General features: G+C 31.1%; 5 protein-coding genes across 8 annotated transcripts; 3 read left to right on the top strand and 2 right to left on the bottom strand.

Annotated features, from left to right (window-relative positions):
• The first annotated feature begins 143 nt into the window (after window positions 1-143).
• On the top strand, window positions 144-3820 carry Naa15-16 (N-alpha-acetyltransferase 15/16). Its single transcript, XM_047056102.2, is given in 4 exon segments — window positions 144-379; window positions 566-2501; window positions 2564-3170; window positions 3172-3820. Coding segments are annotated over 3 exon segments (2916 nt in total). The 5' UTR covers window positions 144-379; window positions 566-621; the 3' UTR covers window positions 3601-3820.
• Window positions 3821-3957: 137 nt separating this feature from the next.
• LOC124491438 (E3 ubiquitin-protein ligase MARCHF6) lies at window positions 3958-8750 on the top strand. 4 transcript variants are annotated; one of them, XM_075731858.1, is made up of 8 exons: window positions 3958-4222; window positions 5157-5210; window positions 5281-5377; window positions 5439-5512; window positions 5578-5721; window positions 5784-7155; window positions 7221-7998; window positions 8052-8750. In XM_075731858.1, exons 2-8 carry the CDS (start codon window positions 5186-5188, stop codon window positions 8388-8390), a joined length of 2829 nt encoding a protein of 942 aa, XP_075587973.1. In that variant the 5' UTR covers window positions 3958-4222; window positions 5157-5185; the 3' UTR covers window positions 8391-8750. The 4 variants fall into 4 exon arrangements, with proteins under 4 accessions (XP_075587973.1, XP_046910032.2, XP_075587959.1 ...); XM_047054076.2 differs by having other exon boundaries at window positions 3972-4222; window positions 5020-5210; XM_075731844.1 differs by having other exon boundaries at window positions 3972-4222; window positions 4953-5210.
• On the bottom strand, window positions 8748-9442 carry LOC124491439 (E3 ubiquitin-protein ligase rnf146-like). The gene is made up of 2 exons (XM_047054077.2): window positions 9279-9442; window positions 8748-9209 (listed from the first exon to the last, which is right to left on the bottom strand). The coding sequence occupies exons 1-2, from the start codon at window positions 9348-9350 to the stop codon at window positions 8808-8810; spliced, it is 474 nt and encodes a 157-aa protein (XP_046910033.2). The 5' UTR covers window positions 9351-9442; the 3' UTR covers window positions 8748-8807.
• A 70-nt stretch (window positions 9443-9512) lies between these two features.
• Window positions 9513-12901, top strand: LOC124491437 (protein timeless homolog). Its single transcript, XM_047054074.2, has 2 exons — window positions 9513-11005; window positions 11074-12901. Exons 1-2 carry the CDS (start codon window positions 9617-9619, stop codon window positions 12826-12828), a joined length of 3144 nt encoding a protein of 1047 aa, XP_046910030.1. The 5' UTR covers window positions 9513-9616; the 3' UTR covers window positions 12829-12901.
• Window positions 12902-14402: 1501 nt separating this feature from the next.
• On the bottom strand, window positions 14403-17907 carry LOC124491784 (uncharacterized). Its single transcript, XM_047054484.2, has 5 exons — window positions 16832-17907; window positions 16392-16733; window positions 15377-15873; window positions 15186-15288; window positions 14403-15093 (listed from the first exon to the last, which is right to left on the bottom strand). The coding sequence occupies exons 1-5, from the start codon at window positions 17571-17573 to the stop codon at window positions 14729-14731; spliced, it is 2049 nt and encodes a 682-aa protein (XP_046910440.2). The 5' UTR covers window positions 17574-17907; the 3' UTR covers window positions 14403-14728.
• Between the last annotated feature and the right edge of the window lie 4662 nt (window positions 17908-22569).

Below are 22569 nucleotides of genomic sequence, written 5' to 3'. Positions count from 1 at the left end.
TTTGACCGGCGGCATTTAATTTAAACGGCTTTTTTAACACTTGTATGGCTAAAAACACCCAATAATGTCTCAAGTCACGCTTTTTTTTCAGTGTGGGTACCACACCAAACTCACGCATGCATCTTTTTGATGTCCTTATAAATTTACTGTCGTTATTCTCTGTTCTTTCTGGTCGTGTTCGGTGTGGAATTGTTATTCTCTGTCTGTATGTGTGTGTGTTTGTGTATTTGTGTATTTGTCCACTTTTAGCCTACATATTTTTATTCAACAATTTCAATTTGTTTTTTCTCAATGTGAGAAAAAATATAGTTTGAAAATAATTATTTCTCAATTGAATTTTGAACAATAAAAATTGCCATCAAACATTAATTCAAAATCTGTAGGTACTCAGCTCTTTATATATAAAAAAAAATATTCAACTTTCGTCAGATGCCGCTTTCCATTTGTTTGGATTTAACAGATTTTTTTCCCATTAATTCTATTTATAATTACGTTACGCCTTTCATTCATTATCATAATGTTTTAATTTCCTATTTCTTTCGTTTTTTTATTCAAAAATTCTTAGTCTGATTTTTTTCCTCTTGATTCAGGTATTTGTAACACGTCGAGCAACGTTTTTCAATGTCTGTGAATACACCAACATCGTCTTCATCACAAGTGCTTCCTCCACGTGAGGCCTCTTTATTTAAAAAGATTCTGAAACATTTTAAAGATAAACAATTCAAAAATGGCTTGAAAATATGCAATCAAATATTGTCGAATCCGAAATTTGCCGAACATGGCGAAACCCTTTCGATGAAAGGTTTGATTTTAAATTCGATGGGAAAAAAACAAGAAGCGCTTGAATATGTACGAAAAGGTTTAAAGAATGATGTAAAATCGCATGTTTGTTGGCATGTGTTTGGTTTGCTACAAAAAGCCGATCATAAATATGAAGAGGCCATCAAATGTTACCGTAATGCCTTAAGATGGAAAAAAGATTCCGTCCAAATTTTATCGGACTTGAGCCTGGTTCAAATTCAAACCAGAGATTTAGAAGGCTATAGAGATTCTCGTTATCAATTATTTTCACTCCGTCCGGGTGAAAGATCAACATGGATTGGTTGTGCTATGGCCTATCATTTGACTGGCGATCACATGACAGCGGTAAATATTCTAACTGAATATCAAAAATCATCATCCACTGGTAATAATGCTCGCAACCGAAATAGTCGTCGTCAAAACAATGAAATCTACGAACATTCAGAATTGTTACTTTATCATGTTTTTATTCTATTTGAATGTAATCGATTTGATGAAGCATTATCATTACTGGATTCTCATGAGAACGATATTGTCGATAAAGTATCATATTTCGAATACAAATGTCGAATTTATTTGGCGCTCGAACGTTTTGAAGATGCCCAATATATTCTTTTAAAACAATTAATTGACCGTAATCCTGAAAATGCCGCTTATTTTACTTTACTCGAACAGGCCAAACAAATAAACTCAGATGATGAAGCACAAAGGTTACAACTATATGAAGAAATGGCCAAGGTATATCCTCGTTCGCAAACTGTGGCACGTATCCCTTTGAATTTTGTCACCATTATTGATGTTTTTCGAATCAAAATCGATGCTTACCTGAAAAAAGGTTTCCGTAAAGGACAGCCAGCATTATTTCGTGATCTGAAAAATCTTTATCGAAAAGAATTGAAAAATTGTCTATCATCATTAACCGGCGCAAAATTGGATACATCGTTAAGCCCGAATATTACTCGTCAAGAATTGGCTGCAATAATCAAAAGCCATAGGACGATTCGTTTGTCACCAAAGATTGAAGTCATTGAAAATTTATTGCTTGATTATACAGAAAATTTGTTGACCAATTGTACATTTGATGGACAATCTGAAGACGAAGAATCGGCCACATGTTTGCTTTGGGTCTATTATTTTCTTGCTCAGCATTTTGACGTGCTTAAAGAATTCACTATAGCTCTACATTTTGCCAATCTTGCATTGGTTCATACGCCAACTTTGATCGATATATTTGTCATCAAGGCTAAAATTTTCAAACATGCTGGCCTATTGGAAAAAGCAGTAAAATGTTTAGATGAAGCTCAAAGTTTGGACACTTCAGACAGATATTTGAATTCAAAATGTGCTAAATATCTGATTCGAGTGAACAAAATTAAAGAAGCAGAAGATATGTGCTTAAAATTTACTCGTGAAGGTGTTTCAGCTGCCGAGAATCTAAATGAAATGCAGTGTATGTGGTTCCAGAATGAGGTAGCCAAAGCATACAAACGTATGGGTATGTGGGGATCAGCATTGCTCAAATGTATCCAAATTGACAATCATTTTGCTGAGATTAGTGAAGATCAATTTGATTTTAATACATATTGTATATTAAAAGTGACACTACGTGCGTATGTCAAAATGATTAGACTTGAAGATCGAATCAAATCACATCGATTCTTCATTAATGCAGCACAAACAGCCATCGAAATCTATTTAAGGTATGTATTGGATTTTTTCTCATAGTAATAACTGTTTAAGTGTTTATTTCTTGAATCGATAGGTTGTACGATAATCCAATCGATAGTAAATCGGAAACAGATAGTGATATCAATTCTAATCTTTCGGCATCAGAATTGCGTAAGATGCGTAACAAACAACGAAAAGCAATGCTCAAAGCTACGGCAGAGAAAGAACAAAATGATAAGTTGCAGAAAAAAGCTAATGCCAAAAAAGATGGCGAATTTAAAACTGAAGAAACAGAATTCATCGATCCAATAAAATTGGAAAAAACTGAAGATCCTCTTCAAGACGCTGCACGTTTTTTAAATCCGGTAAAAATATTTGGTGGTGAATTGGAAGAAATTCATATGCTCGCTTTTGAAGTCTATTATCGTAAAGGAAAATTACTGCTGCAATTACAATGTTTGAAAAGAGCATATCGTATTTGTTCGCCTGGCTCTCGATTCTATCCTTTATTATTAGGTCAAACTTCATTGTTTTTGAATTATTTGATTTCGTTAAAAGAACAATTGAATGAATCAATACGTGCTGTGCTTTTGCAAGTGCTACCAACTATCGAAGTTTTCCAATTGAAAAAACAGCTCAAAGGTGATACATTTGATATATTTACTGAACTGCCAACTGTTGAACATTTCATTGGTCAGTATCCTGCCGCCGGATTCAGGTTCATTTTTGATCCGCGTTGAACACATTAAAGTCAAAAATCTATTGTCAAAATTTGGTCATCCAATGCCAAATGCATCGAATAGTTTGCCAAATGGAAAGCCAGAATCAGTAATGGCATCTGCAGAGATCGAAACAGCTTTATCCTGTTTAATCGTCGATTTAGTAAAATTATCCGGTTTATCATTGGAAAGTTGTGCCGAATTTTTTCATTCGATTAAAAGTAACCAATTTGGCCAGTTACCAAATGATGAGGTTGAAAATTTGCGTGAAACATTACACTCACTATATCCATTTGCATCTTGTTTTATGAATGAAAAACAGTTGGAAAATTTAGAGAATGAATTATCAATGAGTGATTATTTTACGGCCGAACCAGAAGAATATAACTGTAATGTCAATGATGAAAATTGACATTTTGAATTTTTTTTTTCTATTTATATATAAAAAAACTATATATAAACATGAATAAATATACAAAAAACAATGATGCAAATTCTAGTGATTGATCGTTTTATGTACTATTATATTATTATTATTATTATTTTTAATTCTGATGATTGTCAAAATTATAATCAAAAAATCGAGATTCAATTTCAATAAAAAAAACTATTTTATTCAAAAAAAAAAAAAATTTTTTTTTAATGCAAATAGAAAATGTCAGATGTCGTTACATTGCTTGTTTTTCTATTTCACTTTTGTAGTAGTGGTCTTTTCGATCATTCGATTCATTCGCGAATGAATGTCGGAATCATCACAATGTTATATGTGTGTAATCTTGTGTATATGTGGTTGAATTTATGCGTGTTTATATCTGTGTGTATGTGTGTGTGTTTTGGTCCTTTAATTTTTGCTCTTTTAATTTTTTTTTCCTATATATATATCCGGCAATAATAATTCTGATGATGAAAATTTTTTCATAATACAATATAACCAATCATATAATCGTCATCATATCTGAATTTCTTATCAATCTTTTAATAAAGATAAATAAATTACATTACATATATGGGTCTAAAAGCCTGATGATATGAAGGTAAGCATAATATTGTTGTATTATTTGTATTGAGAACATATAAAAAATAGTACAAAACAACAACAATAACAAGAATAAGAAGATGAATTTATCATTGAAATGTGATTTTTTCAATTTGGTTTTTTGTTTTTGTTTTTGATCTTGATCGTCTTTAATATCTTATTCGGGTAGCTTACCCGAATACAAGTAAAATATATCAGAAGTAAAAACAATCAATTTTTTTAATCTTCACTCGAATTATTTCGAAAGACTGAAAATCAATGTATGTGTATATGATTCCTTTGTATAGTATTTTTTGAGCCAATACTTGTACTTGTGTGTATTGTATTTTCTATCTGTTTTTTTTTTGTTTGCATTTTCTGATTCGGTTTTGGATCGATCATATGTGTGTGTGTGTGTTGATGTGATTGATAAAATCGAAGAAAATCAAATTGTTTTTGTTTTATTTTGTTGTTTTTCCCGATAATTATTACAAATAAAAAATTGATAATTCTGAATGTTGATCAACGACTCAATAGGAATTTTTTTCATTTTATTTTTTTGTGTGTACTTGTTGCCATGCCAGCCATGATTCTATCCGTTTATTTTTCTCATTCATTCAAAAATTTAATAAAATGATTTTTTGATGACACTTTTCATTTACTCATAACTGAAAAACAACTAAAAATTTTCCGTGTTTTTTTCCCAAATTCAAAGGATATTAATTTTTGTTAAATTTATCAATCATTAGGGATAGGAAATTGAACAACGTATCGATTTTTTTTGTTAATTTTCTCATTTTTTTTGGCTATATACAGTTGTTATGATACATTTTTTTAAAAAAAGAGACGAATCATCTAGTGCATGTAATAAAAATTGAAAAAAATCGCTTACTCAATATTGACGTGATTTTCACTTGAAAATTGCTGTATTTTATTGATGAAAAATTAAATAGAACAAATTCAAAGAAATTCAACCGCAAAAATGATGGAAGACAATCCAAACGCAGGTAAATTATTCAAACATTATTTCTTATATTGAGAAATTGATAATTGATTAATGATTGATATTTGATATAGATATTTGTCGAGTTTGTCGCTGTGAAGGCACACCGGAAAAGCCATTATATCATCCATGCATATGTACGGGTAGCATAAAATTTATACATCAAGAATGGTATGTATTACATTATTTTTCTTCATAACTTGATTAATAAAAATTTTTCTTTCTAAAATAGCCTAGTTCAATGGCTTCGTTATAGCGATAAAGAATTCTGTGAATTATGTAATCACAGATTCTCGTTTATTCCAAGTAAGCAAATTGTGTGATCAATCTTGAAATTGATAAAGAATACACTTTGTTTTCCATTAATTCAGTATATTCACCTGATATGCCGAAAAGATTACCTATTAAAGACATTATGAGCGTATTGCTTAGATGTCTTTTTACGGCAGCACGTTATTGGTTTCAATATACACTGGTTGCTGCCGCTTGGCTTGGTTTAATTCCGTTAACTGCTTGTATGTGTGGTATTAATGTACAAAAAAATCTTTTACACTATTCTTATTTTCATTCATTATAGATCGGATTTACATGTTTTTATTCAATTATTCATGGAGCGATGTCATGAATTTCACCGTTGAATTTTACAAACCCGAAACACTATTCTCTGATGGATTTTATGGATGCTGTGTAGTTATGTGTACGCTTTGTACATTTATATTTGTATTGTGGTTACGAGAACAGATCATTCGAGTTGGAGCTCCTGATTGGCTTGAAAGACCTTTCGAGCGAAATGCTTTATTCAGGTTGTTGATGCGTGATCAAAATGTCGAGCCAAATGCAAATAATGACGAAGACGATGATGAAGACGAAGGTGATGATGATGAGGATAATGATGATGAAGAAGAAGACAACGATGAAGATGAAGATGAAAGAATTCTTGACGGAGAAGTGGCCGAAATCAACAATAACACCGATAACAACTTAATGGTTGAAAATGATGCCATAAATGAAAATGAGAATGGACAGGAAAACTTGCCAGCAGTCGTACAAAATGCTGGACCAGCCATTAATCCTGGTGGCGTCCCCGAAGCAAGAAATGGTTTGCAACTGGGTCGTGCACGATTGCCTGCAGCCCAAAACAATAATAATAATAATCCGGTTGTAGCTCAAGATTGGAATCCCGTGATAGAATGGGACCGAGGAGCTGAAGATATCACTTGGGAAAGAGTATTTGGTTTGGATGGTACATTCGCATTTCTGGAAAATGTGTTCTGGGTGATCACTTTAAACACCTTATTCATATTGGGGTTTGCATTTTTTCCATATCATATTGGAAATGTCCTATTCAAACGTATGAATGTCGAAATTATTGTATCGCCACATTTTGACCGTTTCATCATCATATTTATGGGTTACATTATGATTGGCGCAATTCTGTTTCTAATGCATATCGTCACATCATTGACTCAATTTAACCGTATTCAACGTTTTTTTGGTTTCTGTTATATCATTGTCAAGGTTGCTCTGTTGGTAACTCTAGAAATTGGACTATTTCCCACTTTAATCGGATGGTGGCTTGACATTTGCTCGTTACCTTTATTCGACAGCACACTTTTACATCGTATCGAAAACTTTTTTGCATCACCTGGTACATCACTCTTCATCCATTGGCTGGTCGGATTGTTTTGTATTTTTTATTTTGTTTCTTTTATAATCATGGTGAAAGAAATTGTTCGTCCCGGACTGTTGTGGTTTGTCCGAAATCTAAATGATCCCAACTTTAATCCCATCAATGAAATGATTAATTTATCGATTTTTTCACACATCAAAAGATGTGTCTACAGCTTAATCGTATTTGGAACGACTATTTTGATAATGATTTATCTACCGGTTGGTTTGATTCAAAATTTAATGCCGAAATTTTTGCCATATAATAATATTTCGAGCAAGTAAGTTTGTAGCCAATGTTTTAATTTTGAACAGATATAATTTATATAATAATTTCTAACCTTAGTGATTCTCCATTCACTGAATTATTGATTGAACTTTTTTTGTTCCAACTGGTTTTACCTGCATTGATCGATCATAATGATCATAATAATTCAAGAAAATTCATTAAATTGATGATACGAGGATGGTGTCAAGTAATGGCATATTTATTGGATTTGAAGAGCTATTTGTTAGGTGATAACAACAACAATAATAATAATAATGGCAATAACAACGATAACAATAATGATCAAGCCAACGAAGAGAACATCGATGATGCATCTAGTCATAATCAAATGTATCGAAAGCCCAAGCTTTTCTATATACGTGTAACATTCTTATTAGTAGCTTTCTGGGCGACATTGCTATTTTTCGGCGCTTTCACATTGACCGTTCCCGTTTTGTTGGGCCGAGCTTTGATCAACTTTTATTTTGGTGATATTCGAGTCAATGAATTTAATACTGCTGCCTGTGGAATATATGCAATTGTTATATTCTTACAAATGATTAGCGTTGTCGTGCGCGGAATTTCACGTGGCTGGACACAAATCATCACTAAAGTAACCGAATGGATACCTATACTCTGTAAATTAGCAGTGGCCGCAATTCTTTTACTTGGAGTGATACCTTTGTTGATTGGACTTTTATTCGAAGTAGTTCTTCTCTTACCTTTACGAGTTCCATTGGGACAAACACCTGTTTTCTATCTATATCAAGATTGGGCATTCGGAGTATTGCTGACCAATGTTATATGCGCTATCACAATGATGACTGATCTTCAATTCAAAGAAACTTTGGAACAGGTAAGATTTGTATATTGATTACTGTCCATGAAATTTAATTTTCACATTTAAAGGTCTACAACAATGGTTTGGCTAACATAAACCTTCGTGTAATATTATTTGATTTGGCATTTCCCAACATCTCCATTATCGGCATGATATTGGCCCTACCATACGTGTTTGTTAACACATTGTTTCCACTGTTTGGAGCTACAATTGAGCTACAGAATTTAGTAAATCGTCGAATACATTCCATTCTGTTTGTCATAGCACTTTTGTTCTTTTTGGTCAAATACCAGATCAACAAGTTTACAAGATTTTATGAGCACATACGTAATGATAAATATTTAGTCGGAAGACGTCTTGTTAATTATGAGCCCATTAATCGAAGTATGGTTCAAGTTTCCAAGTGATTCAAATTTTTAGACAATAATTGATGAAGATTGTGTCTTGTTATGATTCTGTTTTTTGGTAATAATACACTACTTTTTAATCATGAAAAAAGTGTAAAAACGAAATATTGCTATACTGAAACTTTTGTCAAGAAGAGAATGGCGGTAAATCTTCACATCATTTTTTAATCATGTTTCATCATGTAACTTGGTTATACATTGTTGATTCTTTCTCATCGATTTCTTACCATAAAAGTTGATTATTTAATGTTTAAATCCCTTATCATTTTAAATGATATGATGATGATATATATTGCTATAATTGTAAATTTGTATTATATTTTTCTAAACATTGAAAAATAAACTTTTCTTGTATAAGAACAATATTTATTTATTCATTTATTTACAATAGTAGTTATATTTATAATTAGTTTACAATTATTGGCGACGGGTTCTGAGGCCAGCAATTCCTTTGATTTGCATATCAGTTTTATCACGTTTAATTTTCCTTGATTTGTTTGGAAATTCTTTACGATATTGTACCATTTTTTCAAAATCGATTACATAGATAAAACCAGCAATAAGAACCTCAACAAAAAGTTCTTCATTCTGATAAGCAGTTTCAATATCGTTTGAAGTTTGTTCATCATAAAGCCACCATCCATTATAACCTTCGTAAAACCAATGATAATCAATACTGGAAAGACTGGCTACTTCTAGAGTGGATTCTGTTTGAATTAATTCAGGGTTGTTGAAAAATGATGGTGATATATGTCTACGACATAATGGACACTTATGTGTCGGTAAAATGGCACCTTTTGCACATAAAAAACAAAATATCTGTTCCAAAAGAAAAAATTGGCGATATTCATATTGAAATTAATTATTTTTTTTCTTCTAAATACTCACATGAGAACATGGTAGTTTTGTTGGATAAGTAGGTTGATTCAGACAAACTGGACATGGTTCTAGATTAGCCATGTTTAATAATAATAATAATAATCATTAAACTTTATAATCAATTTTGTTTCTTTTGTTTCAACAAAACGATTGCGTCAAAAATACTTTTTTTTCTGTGAGCCAAAAAACTCAAAAATTAAATGCATACAATTTAACTGTTGAAATCCGTTCACAGACAACATTACGTATACGTTTTTTTTATTGATGCTGTAAATAAACATACTCCCGCCAAAACGCATTGATCTTTTTTCACAATTAGATTATATTCGAAAAATATCTTCAAATAAATGGCTTCTACATCATTATCCTCGCAACGAATTAACGATTTACAAGCCGATCAAGATGATCAGGTTCTATTTAATGAAGTTGTGGCCACTTTAAACGATCTCGGTCATTATAATCGTTTGACCAACAAATATCAATTGAATCTTAGTGATCATGGCGTTTGTCTTCGAGATCTTATCCGTTTTCTACGAAACGATGGACAAAATTTTCTTGTACGACGTCAGATGGGCATCTCAAATATCGTCGACAATGATCTTTTACCGATTATTGAGCAACATGCTCTCACCGATGATCGTCGGATCGATGAATCGGGAAAATCATTAATGGACAAAATAATTCGTTTGTTGGTCGATTTAACAAATCCCACTGTTTTGCATTATCCAGATCAAAAAATTCCTAAAGATGATAAATATGAAATTAATATCTATATGGAATTGCAAGCTTTTTTATTTCAATATAAACTTGCATTCTCTTCCCGAAAACGTTTTTGGATTGTAATATCGAAATTTTTGACCAGAATTTTAGAATTAGATTCTGATAATCGTCAAGTAGAAGATGAAATGATGATGGAACGTATTATAATATTGGTTCGTAATGTTCTACATATACCGATTATATCTCGCAACAGCCAAGTCGATGATTTGAATGTCCATGATCATATTGTCGAACATATAAGTAATTGTGGCATGTTAGACATATTGCAGTACATGATTAATAGCGGAGAATATGGACAATATTGTTTTCATTTATTGGAAATAATTTTTTTAATTTTTCGCGAGCAAAACGCTGAATTTTTGACCAAAAGTGTTGGAAGTGATCGACAAAATGAACATCAACAAAATTCAAACTCATTTTCCAATGCTTCCCGTAGTCAATACGAACGTGAGATCGATAATCGTGAATTTGAGGACGCACGTATTAGAGATCGAAAAGAACATGAACAAATGATGGCCAAATTTAAAAGTGATGATTTTACACGCTTTAAAGAAGCTGCTTTCGTTGTGAAAAACATGAAAGCCATATCCGACCGTGACATGATATGCTATCGTGCCTATTCGAATCCAGAAAAAGCTATGGATTTCAACAAGAATAAAATTGCTCAACGTCGTCCCCGTAATCGTAGACCAATGAATGAATCGGTGGGAAATAGTGATTCATTTGGGGCGCAACGTATTCACCGTTCTAGTAAACAACTTCGATCCATATTATATGATTTTTGCTCGAAATTTTTGGCTGAATCTTATAATAAATTTATGTCAGAAATTCGTTCAAATCTAAGTCGCGGTGCCTCACAGGAACATGATGAAACTTATTTCTTTTGGGCCTGTCAATTTTTTATGGAATTTAATCGATATCGGACGGACATTGATCGTGAACAAAGATATCAACAGGTTGAATTTTTTGAATTAAATTTGAATGTAATTTTATTGATTAAACTCCTTTTCCATTATTTTATTAGGTGTATGACACATTATCAACTAGTATGTTTCATTATATTCAAACCGTTGTTGATGATTATATGGATCACTTGCTTCAAAAGAAAGAATTCAAAAATGAACTCAGTGATTGGTCTAAACGTTTACATCAAGCATTACGATCGTATAGAGAATTGCTTTTTTCGTTATCTTGTATCGAATCATTGAACCTTCCTGCAGCAAGCAAAATGTGTTACAGAATCAAGACAGATATTTTCACTGAGCCTGAATATCGAGAAATGTTACTACGATTAATGCAAGCTTATAATGAGGAGAAAATGTCCAAAGCATACCTGCGTGATCTAATCGAAACAAATCATTTGTTTTTAAAAATGTTGGAATATCATGCTAAAATAAGTCTGGATTTTAAAGTTAAGGTTAAAAAACGCAAATCATCAAAACGCAAGAAAAAGTCTGCGATTAATGAAAATCCCGTTGAAAATGATAATAAAAAGGAAGAAAATGACTATTCGTCACCCGATATAATCTGGATTGAAATCATAGATGATGTGAGCGAAACATTAAATTCTGAACTTAATGCCGAGACTATATTGGATGAAGAATTATTAAAAAAACTATTTGATCCACTTTCCGATCAATCACTGGATGAACAAAAATTATCGATCCTTAGAATGATTCAAAAATTTTTACGTGAGAAAGAGGTAAAAAAAGCTGTCAGTCTATATCGCGAAGCTCGTAATGCTTTGTCCGGTGTGGATGAAGAGAATGTTTTCGGTGAAATCGGTATTCAAATAGATGATGAAATGCTGGCTTTAAATGGAATTTTGATGGCCGAACTTCCCATGGAAAAGCGAAAAGAAAAATCCAAACCAGAAAATGATGATGATGAACCACTGAGTGATGAAGCTGAGGATTCTGTTGTATTACAGGAAAAAAAATTTTCTATTGATGAAACATTGATGCGATATGCTCATCCAAATGTTGTTCGAGCTTGTCGAATATTATTGAAAAATTATCGCACAAACTCTCCTAATACCAATCACGCAATCGTCCGAATGTTGTACCGTTTGTCGGTTAATCTCAAAATGAAGCCAATGTTTTATAATCTAAGTTTTTTTCTAATATTCGAACAAATCATGGATGATCCATCGTTGAAAAATGTTACCGATAAAAATTGTCCCCATTACAAATCTATCTGTGAATTGGTTTCATTTTCTTATTATGTAATCCGAAGTTTTTTTAAACTTTTATCCAAACATCCGAAAATTGCCAGTGAGATTTGTTTTCCAGTTAATAGTCGTGAAGCTTACCGAATGGAATATGGTTTCGATGAAGAAATTGTCGGTCAAACGATTAGCAAAAAGAAAGGTAAAAGCCGAAGCGATGATGACTCTAACATAATTCTTAATGATAAATCATCGGATGAGTTGGACGGAAATGACAGATCATCCGTTGAGTTGGACAGAAATGATAAATCATTGTTTGAGTTGGACGGAAATAATGGATCACCGATTGAGTTGGACGGAAATGATGGATCACCGATTGAGCTGAACGGAAATGATGGTTTATCGGTTGAGTTGGAAGGAAATGATAGATCATCTGTTGAGTTGGACGAAAATGATCAATCAGCACTGGCTACAAATAGTTTATTCAAACGGAAATTTATTGAATCCGATGATGAAAGTGGAAACGAATTTGCCGATTCTGAATCGGTTAAAGTTACGAAAAAGAATCGTAGAATGATCATCCTAGATGATGATGATGATGATGATGAATGAATAAAACGTTTTGCTAACTATTTTTTATGATAAATTCATTTTAATAAATAAACTAAAACTGCATAATCTCGAACTTTTTTTGCTATTGCTATATCAATGAATGAATTAAGGGGGATAGGAACTGTAGAGGGCGTAAAAAAAACGCATTTTTTGTTAAATGATTGCTCTTCAATGAAACGTCCGAAGTTTTTGAAACTTACTTATGTAATTATTTAGGGGTCCTAGAATAATTTAACATAAACAAAAAATAAAAAATATTCATACATCAATATGAAACAATCAGTTGAAAATCAGCTGTTTAAAAAGCACGGTCGGTGTTATATCTTAAGAACCGTAGCTCAGAATTTGATGAAATTTTCGGGAATTATGGACAGGTTTAGCGGCTATCGTGAGTGACTAAATCATGGCTCAGAACCGGATATTATGGCGGATATTAGCCTGAATGTGAAGAAAAAAACTGTTAATTTTTCAACCCTAAGTTTCAATTGGCCCAAAAATGCCCTTCTCCTTGGAGATATATAACGATTTAGTCACTCACGATAGCTGCTAATCCTGTCCATAATTCCCGAAAATTTCATCAAATTCCGAACTACGGTTCTTAAGATATCACGCCGACCGTGCTTTTTAAACAGCTGATTTTCAACTGATTGTTTCATATTGATGTATAAATATTTTTTATTTTTTGTTTATGTTAAATTATTCTAGGACTCCTAAATAATTAAATAGATAAATTTCAAAAATTTCGGACGTTTTATTAAAGAGCAATCATTTAACAAAAAATATGTTTTTTGTTGCGCCCTCTATACTTCCTATCCCCCTTAAATGCACGATTTTAGAGCATTATCGTTTAAATAAGCCAGTATTAGTTTGAAAAATTGATACCAGATGGGCTTACTATACTATATTTTTTGCAGATTCGAATTTATGGTTATATTTCTTCCATTCAACTTATTCTGACCGGAGACTAGTTTGCTTGTTTTGTATACACTTTTATTCTATTCACTCAACATCATCATGAATTAATTGACATTTGTTTCCGCGCACTATTACAAACATAACATCTTCATATACTTGCCGACAGGTCTAGATTCATAGTTAGATATAAGTTAGATTGTCCTGTTTTCTCGCTAATATAATTTAGATTAGAATTTTATTTGTTTCGTCTATTTCTTTAGAATCTGAAACATTCATTCTATAGCAATAAATGATATAGTTGTTGAAACATAGTTAAAACGAAAGTAATCATTGTCATTTTCACTTAGAAAACACAGAGTTCACATATAATCTGAAATAGCATCGAATCTTCTCTTTTTATATACAAATACTAGCGCACCATACGGCTCCCGGAACTATTTTTTCGTCATTTCTTTCTTTTTGTAAATGATGATAAGACATAAGACAAGATTAATTTATGAACAAGGAAAAGAATTTACTAAACCTATTATATTTTGGTTGATCTAAATTTGAGACATATGAAATGGATGAAAGAAGAGCATCTCATATGATGATGACAGTTATTTTCGATATTTTAGTTGGAAAATGAAAATTGAATTTATCCGCCAACGAAAACATAATTTTTTGTTATTATTATTATTATTATTTTTTATTTTGGTGACAAATTATTAGTAATGATTGATCGAGAAAAAAAAATTACAAAGGATTTCAATGATAATTAGAAATTATTTACAAAAAAAAGTAACTAAAATTGCCTTTGGAGTCTACACTTTTTTGGTTATTAACTATCAATTGTTTTTTATTTTTTGAAAAAAAAGGACAACAACGATAAGGAAAAAATGAAAGAATGTGAACACAGACACACACACACTCACACACATACGCACACAAACATACAACAGGCCGAAAAATAATATAATAATAATAATAATAATATGAAGAATTATCAAACTAAACCGGAAATGGTAACCGAACGATGTATAGAATTTGAAGTAGATGTTGATGAGCCGCTATTTATGGATACTGCTGATGTTGATACATTCGGTGATGATGTTGTAGTTGTGGTAAGATGTGGTGATGATGATATTATCGCTGCTGATGATGCAGCTGCCGCAGCAGCAGCGGCAGCGGCTGCTGCAGCTACAGAATTGGATAATGAAAAACCACCGGTACTGTTACTACCGTTTCCATGTGTTGATGAATAATAATACGATGTAAGAGCTTGTATTGAATTAGAATCAGCCACTGTATGTGCATGCGATACTAGATTGTTTGCTTTCGGTGTTGGAGATGTCGTTGTTGTTTGACCATCTAATTTAAACAAAATTTATCAATGTTTTACATATATTGAAATGTTTAGTTCAATTTCTAGAAATGAAAAATAAATTTTATCAATTTTTTACCTGATTGTTGATGATACAATATGGGAACTGCACGCATCCTTTGAGCCATATTAGCAGCTTCGATTTCAGCTGCCAATTGACGTTTCCATTTATTTCTTCGATTCTAGTTTTTTTTTAAATAATTGATTGATCAACGTATTGATGTCAGAAAAGAAAGATATAAAAATTAATTGATCGATTGATTTTCTTACTTGAAACCAGATTTTAACTTGTGTTTCCGTCAAATGTAATGATGCGGCTAATCCAGCACGTTCTGAACTGCTCAAGTAACGTTTCATATCGAAAGTTGATTCCAATTGAAAAACTTGACTACGGGTAAATACAGTACGTGTTTTCTTTTTCCGTTTATTCGACAAACTATTAATACTGTTCTGATCATTTGTGGATGATTTATCTATATTACCATTGTTATTATTTATTGTACTATTGAATAGGCAATTTCTTTGAATAGGTGAATCCTTTTCTGAACATGTATCCGAATCATTATAATCAATATCATCTTCAAGTTCAATTTCTTGTTGATGGGAATTATTGGCAATGATTGAACACTTATTTAAAGGTCCATTACCATTATTTCCTTCAAATGGTGAACCCGGATTTGATGATGAAAACAATGAAGGACTGTAGCTTTTATCGCTACATTCTCGTTTATTGTTTGAATCTCGATTTAATTTTTGTAAAAAATGATCTAAAATGATTGAATGAATAAATGAAACAACAAACGACGAAAAAGTGGTGAATGAAAAGAAGAAAAAAAAATCCAAATAAATTTTAATGATCACGTTGAATAAAACACATAGACTAAAAGGATTCTTTGATTCTTTTTTTTAGCTTATGAAACATACACACACACACACATTGTTTGTAACAAACACAACGTTATACACATATCAAAGTCTATAAACTCTTGAGACTCGTTCCATTCAAAATTCATACGATTCCTATTTATAGTCTCTGGAGAAACATTCCTCTTGTGTGTGTGTGTGAGTGTTAAAGAGAGAGATCATTGGCAAGCAATCATTAATTTTGATTTTAATCAATTTTCGGAAAGGAAAAAATTCTCGCCTAGACACAATAATTGGTGATATATTGTTTTCGGTGAAAGATGCCTTCGAAATAAATCATTGTATAAACATTAACTATTCTTTTTTCTCTTATAACTGATAATGATGATATTGAAAATAAATTTTTTAAAAATCAATTTACCTTCTTTGGATTCTTTATTCGACGCAAACATTGAACTAAAATTAACATCCGAAATAGTAGTATTGCCTGATAATAATGCCGTAGGTGACATTGTTAATGACCATGGATACCATGGTGATGGTTTGTTCTTTGTTCCGGCAGCAGCAGCCATTGCAGCAGCAGCATTAACATTTGCATTGGCGAATAACATGGACGGTAATATTTGCGATTTTTGCTGGTCATTCAATGTTGATAATGATGATGACATTGATAATGGATAACCTGATAGAAAATGTGCTGATAATAATGATGTCATTGGATCAAATGATAATTGATTTGTTGGGCGTGAATATAGTGGATTCGCTTCAACAAATAAATGATTGAATAATTAATTATAATTCATTCGATCAATTAAATTCAAGGTGAATAACGATTAAAATTCAATAAAACAATCTACTTACCTGCTAATAAATTGTCACGTAAATTGTTAACCAAATTATTATGATTCTCTTTACTCAATATATTCGAGATGGAAAAATTAAGACGTTGATTTTTATTATCATTACCGCTCTTTGACTGTTGCTGTTGTTGTAAAAGACCATTTTGTTGTGATTCTAATGATTTATTTAGATTATTATTATTTGTATGACATTGATTGTTTGATTTATCTGTATTTATTCGCGTTGATTTAGCCATTGTTGACGAATCTGTCGAATTCGATAATAATAATGATGAAGAAGATGATGAGGATGATGATGATTCAGGATTTTCATTATCTTGATTTTTTGCATTTAATAAATCCAATTGTTCTAAATGATTACGATGATTGTGATGGTGATGAATAGAAGTTGTAGGTGTTTGTGAACCATGATGATGATGACCATTATAATTCATCATATCGGTTAAATGATAAAATGGTGTAGTGATTGAATGATGATTGAATAATGTTGTTGTTTTACTTGTGATAATATCCAATGAATCTAATTTATTCAATTCTTGATCGCTTTCTGTTGATGTTACCGTTTCGATTGGTATTGTTGGGGATGATAATGATGATGATGATTTTGATGTAATCGAATCGGTGGCGTTTGGTTGATAATTATGGAGAAGGTGGTTATGTTGATAGCGTTGGCGTTGTTGATGTCGATGATGATGGTGGTGGTGGTGGTGGTGGTGGTCACCATTTTTGTCAATAATGGCCATATTATTTCCCGTTTATCTATTCGTCTGCCTATACGTTTTTGTTAGATCTAGATAGTCGTTTAGATAGTTGAAACGTTTCGTTTTTTTTCTCTTTCTTTCTTAAATTTACTTGAATATTAGCGGGCGTTTATTCTATGATTCTTGATTCGTCGTCGTCTTCAAGTGTTTTCAGCAATTGATGGCGGTATCCGAATGAGTAGACATACAAACACACACACACACATGACATGATTTCTTCATTTGAAATGGTAGTATATTGTTGTTGGAACAATTTTTTTTCCATACAGCAGTTGAAATTACAAAAAAAAAGTTTTAATATGAAATGTGTGTGTGTATTGCAGCATTCAACTTAAATATAAAATAGATAGACCAATTAATAAAAAAAGGGAGGCAAGTCATATAAATATAGACATTTGAGATAGAAGTGAATTTCTTTTATGCTAGAACCAGAAAAGAAAATCGAATTGCTACCTCACATAGAATAAGTAAAATAGTCATTCAATTTTTAGGGCCAATATATCTAACATACTTTTTTATCTTTTTCTTACACACAATAGTCTGTAAAATGATAAAACGATCCCCTATACTACGGTACATTGTGTTTATGTGTATGTGTGTGTGTGTTTGGTGGATAAAATTTGGGTTGGGCGTTGGTAATTTTTTAGAGGATCTCGTCGTTTCATTTTGTTGTCGATTTGTTCAAGCGTCGATTGTCTTGTCGCCTCTTCACATTCTCAAATATATAACATATATATGAACAAATAGCAACGACAGCAATCAAGCCAATTGAAAATATAACAAATGCAGTCATTTGATTGGCTACAATGATGATGAACAGTACACGCCAGTAAAAATCAAAAAAAGCAAAACACTAAAGAATACAGACAGCCTATCGTAAAAAAACTCTATATAGTTTCAACATATAATACAAACACATACACAAAACGTATATTTTTCATTCGTAAATGTATGCGTCGACAGACCAAATGTGACAGTTATATATAACGGAGTTCACTTTCCATACTGACAACTTTTAGTTTAGTTTGATTCGGTCAAAACAATCTCAAAAGTCATATCAGTGAATAAATGAATTGAATGAATGAATGAAATACTTGGGCTCTTTGGGTTTGTTTTGGACCCAAAGAGGAAGAATAGCAAAAGAAAAAGCTATTAGCCAGCGAATGAAAAGGTTTTGAATAGAAATAATGCAAGCGTTAGAGAGATAGAAAAAAAAGAAAAAGTGGTTAAATTGACAACATTTAACTATCATTAATGTTTATTTGGCGCTAATAGATTATTTATTAACAACAACAACAACAACAACAACGATGATGATGATGATGACAACGACAATAGGCACAACTTTCATTTCAAAACACTACTATTCAATTTACAATAAAGTCATCATCATTATCAATGAGTGGAAAAAAAACGATGATATCTTTTGCAAGGGGTAATGATAGTGGTTTCCCACTCATTTTATTTATTTTGAAAAAAAAGAAAGAACAAAAATTACGTATAATGTATATGCATGTTTTTTTTATATTTGGAAATTCTGTTTATTCACTTTCACTATGTTTGATTCCATTCGAGTTCATTGCATTCATTTTTCGTTTTTTTTCCACCCAAACAATAATGATAACAAAAACACATATATACTGCACCTACTGAACAATTGATTTTTTCAATGAGTAAGAAATTAATGTAATTAGAACGGTTCCAAAAAAAATGTCTTTTTATGTATAAAAATGTGTTTGAATAATAATGATAATAGTATTAAAAAAAAATTAATGGACATCATTTTCACTTGCTCACAAATATAATTTGTTTCATCATCCATGTATTATTTGGGCTTGCACTCAATAATGAATACAGAATACATGAACAAAAAAAAAGAAAGAAAAGAAATCTAATATTAAAACTTACAGACTATTTTTAGTTGAATAGGTGTAACATTATATTCCTTCATGTATGAAAATTAGGATTCAGGATTCTTGTCAGGAACCCCTAACTTTATGGTCGGAATAATTAGTGCAACGATAATGATCATGATGATGATCATGATGATGATGATGATGATAATCAAACATTAACAACAATTATAATGATCATGAAGACGACAACAAAAAAGCAATTGATTTCAATTTAATGAGAATTTATTCATAGCAAAAGCAAAGTAAAATGAAAATCTCTATAATGTGTTGGGGAAAAAACGACTATATGGAAATACGAAAAAGAAAAACAGTCTCAAACAACAACAACAACAACAACAATGATGCGAAGATGAAATTCTACACGTAGATAATTAATCGACTACATAAGGCAATACGATGCTACGTTAAATTTTTACACACTGTTAATATTCAGGTCATTCAGTCGTGCGTATGGCATTCAATTCAGATTTATATGTCATTCGATTCTTTTCATTTGAAATAAATGAATTTTTTTTACCGTTTTTCATAGTCATCATTGTTATTGTTGCAAAAATATCTTTATCGAAATTCAATCATTACAATTTAATCATTAAAAATTGTTACTTTTAAGCATTTTTCTCTCTCTCTCTCTCTCTCTCTCTCTCTCTCTCTCTCTCTCTCTCTCTCTCTTTTTCTAACAACAACAAATATCAAATTTGATATCGATGAATGAAAAAAAAAATTCTGGCCATATGGCCATGATTTGTTTCCTCTCTCGTTTGACATTTGAGAATCCAAATGGGAATCATTCGTTTATGATGTTTATTTATACGGGAGAATGACAGAATTCAAAAAAAAAAAATAAAAAAAAATAATGATAATTTCGAAAAACGATCAAGAAAGAAAAGAAAAAAAATCTAAATCGAATATGATGAAAAACAGAAAAAAAAATTCAACAAAAGAAAAAACAGTTCCGTTTAGTGAATAATTAACAAGGTTTAGTCAATCTCGATAAGATTCGATTAATCTGTCAACAATTGACAGCAATCCAATGGCGGTACTTTGAATTGCTGCACTTGGGTTTGTGTGTGTGTGTGTGTGTGCAAATGAGATTTGTTTATATTCACCACTTGCCAAATTCATTTGTACATTGTTGTTGTTTCAATGAATGAATGGAACTTAGAAGGACCAACTAGGGTCCTATTGAGTAAATATTCATTCAACCAAATAATGATAACATAAATTTTATTTTGTTTTTTTTTTTGGTCCCCCCTATTATCGATCCAATGATTATGATCTTATTGTTTGTATCTCTCGATATTCGAGTTTGACAACAATCAGGTCTTTTCACTATCTATTTTTCCATTGAATTTTTTTTTTTTTTTGGCCCTCGAATAGCTTTTTTCTTCATCACATAAACTAATGACTCTCGGGATATGGCCTAAACTGAATGGATGGTGCTGGTGGTAACCCCATTATAACAAACAAACAGATGGACTTTTGAAGTGCCAATGTTCAATGAAACAATCTCAATTCATTTATCGTATGTAATAATGTTTTTTTTTTGTTCTGATTTTTTTTTTAAATTCGGTATTTTGATTGACATTAATAGAAAAAAAAATATTCAGTTCAAATATATATTTGATTTCTGGTTCGTTTTTTTTACATTCATTCAATGTTGATATAATATAATAAAGTTATTGACTAACCAAAAAATAACAACAACAACAACAACAACAACAAAAACAACCAACTTATCGATATTTTATAAGAAAAATATTGTAATAAATGATATAATAAATAATACATTATACAAAGTTGTCAATTGTATTGTATTCAGCTAATAACAAAAAACAAAATGCCAACATATAACAATACCCGTTAGATATGATATCTTTATTCACCATCATCATACAATTCGGGTACTCGAGAGAGATCGGTCAAATGTCGAGTAGCAATCAAAGACAAGAAAAAAAAATACTATTGCTTTTAGGTGACAAGTAGATTTTTTTTCTTCTTCTGTTTGTCACATTGATATTGGTGTTGTTGTTTTTGTTTTGTTTTGTTTTTTTCGGGTATACGTTTATGGATCAATTTTTACTATAATGCCATTTAACAACAAGACTATACTAAAAAAAAAAAATTTAAGCTTATTTATCAGAAAACCTTTTGGAGTGAGTATTGCAAAAAGCTTCCGATATATTGCAATTATTGCTTACGGCAATGTATAAATTAATCTAAAAATACATTATATACACATTTTTGTTTTGTATCAATAAGGACAACATCGTATGAATGTGTGTGTTGTTTGTTGGTGATGTGAATATATCACACTCACACACACACACACACACATTAGCAAACACGTGACACGAATATTTCAAACAAAAAAACTCGGATTTTGGAATTCAATTCATTCAAATTTTCTGTCTTTATTTCCTAATTTTTTTTTCTGTGAATAATTATACCGAATTCGGTAATTTACATTGCACTTTAGCATCATTATCATCATTTTTATTATTATCATTAATTGCAGCCAATTTTAATCAGAGAAAAAAAATTGCCCAAAGTGATTGGCAAGATTGATTGTGGTTTTTTTTACACAAAAAAAAATTCAAATGTTTTATATTAATTGAATAAATTTATTTTCAATTCAATTCCCAATTCATAGTAATAAAATTCATTTTGATTTTATTATATATGCAGCAATGACATATGAAATTTTGGTGATAAAATGTTGATGCAAAATTCATAATAATGATAAATATTTGTGATGACTAGAAAAATTATTTTCTTTTTTCACTTGATAGCTCAAGTGAATAGTCGATTAATTGAAGAATTACAAACAATTTCAATTTTCAAACTATAGGTAGTTTAGTTTAATGGTTGGTTAGTTTGCGGTTAGTTCTTTTGAAAACAGAATCAGGACAGCAAAAAAAAAAAGAAAAAGAAAATAGTGGTAGTTTTTTCGGTTGATGGAACAACAAATTTTCAAAGCAAACACAATTTCATTCCATTTTTGTGAAAGTGAATGAAAACGATTCGAATCAATATAAACTCATCATCGAAATGTTTTTGTTACT

The sequence above is a fragment of the Dermatophagoides farinae genome, chromosome 1 (genome assembly GCF_024713945.1).
Source record: "Dermatophagoides farinae isolate YC_2012a chromosome 1, ASM2471394v1, whole genome shotgun sequence".
Classification (NCBI taxonomy): domain Eukaryota; kingdom Metazoa; phylum Arthropoda; class Arachnida; order Sarcoptiformes; family Pyroglyphidae; genus Dermatophagoides; species Dermatophagoides farinae.
This window is presented reverse-complemented; position numbering and strand designations above follow the sequence as displayed.

Excerpts from the sequence above, each read along its gene's own strand:
- LOC124491438 (XM_075731858.1), top strand. The coding sequence starts at position 5,186 with ATGATGGAAGACAATCCAAACGCAG. Across the intron at positions 5,378-5,438 it reads AAATTTATACATCAAGAATG|CCTAGTTCAATGGCTTCGTT; the intron begins GTATGTATTACA and ends TTTCTAAAATAG. Across the intron at positions 7,999-8,051 it reads TCAAAGAAACTTTGGAACAG|GTCTACAACAATGGTTTGGC; the intron begins GTAAGATTTGTA and ends TCACATTTAAAG.
- LOC124491439 (XM_047054077.2), bottom strand. The coding sequence starts at position 9,350 with ATGGCTAATCTAGAACCATGTCCAGTTTGTCTGAATCAACCTACTTAT. Across the intron at positions 9,210-9,278 it reads CAAAACTACCATGTTCTCAT|ATATTTTGTTTTTTATGTGC; the intron begins GTGAGTATTTAG and ends CTTTTGGAACAG.
- LOC124491437 (XM_047054074.2), top strand. The coding sequence starts at position 9,617 with ATGGCTTCTACATCATTATCCTCGCAACGAATTAACGATTTACAAGCC. Across the intron at positions 11,006-11,073 it reads GTGAACAAAGATATCAACAG|GTGTATGACACATTATCAAC; the intron begins GTTGAATTTTTT and ends TTATTTTATTAG.
- LOC124491784 (XM_047054484.2), bottom strand. The coding sequence starts at position 17,573 with ATGGCCATTATTGACAAAAATGGTGACCACCACCACCACCACCACCAC. Across the intron at positions 16,734-16,831 it reads ACGTGACAATTTATTAGCAG|CGAATCCACTATATTCACGC; the intron begins GTAAGTAGATTG and ends TATTTGTTGAAG. Across the intron at positions 15,094-15,185 it reads ATTGTATCATCAACAATCAG|ATGGTCAAACAACAACGACA; the intron begins GTAAAAAATTGA and ends TGTTTAAATTAG.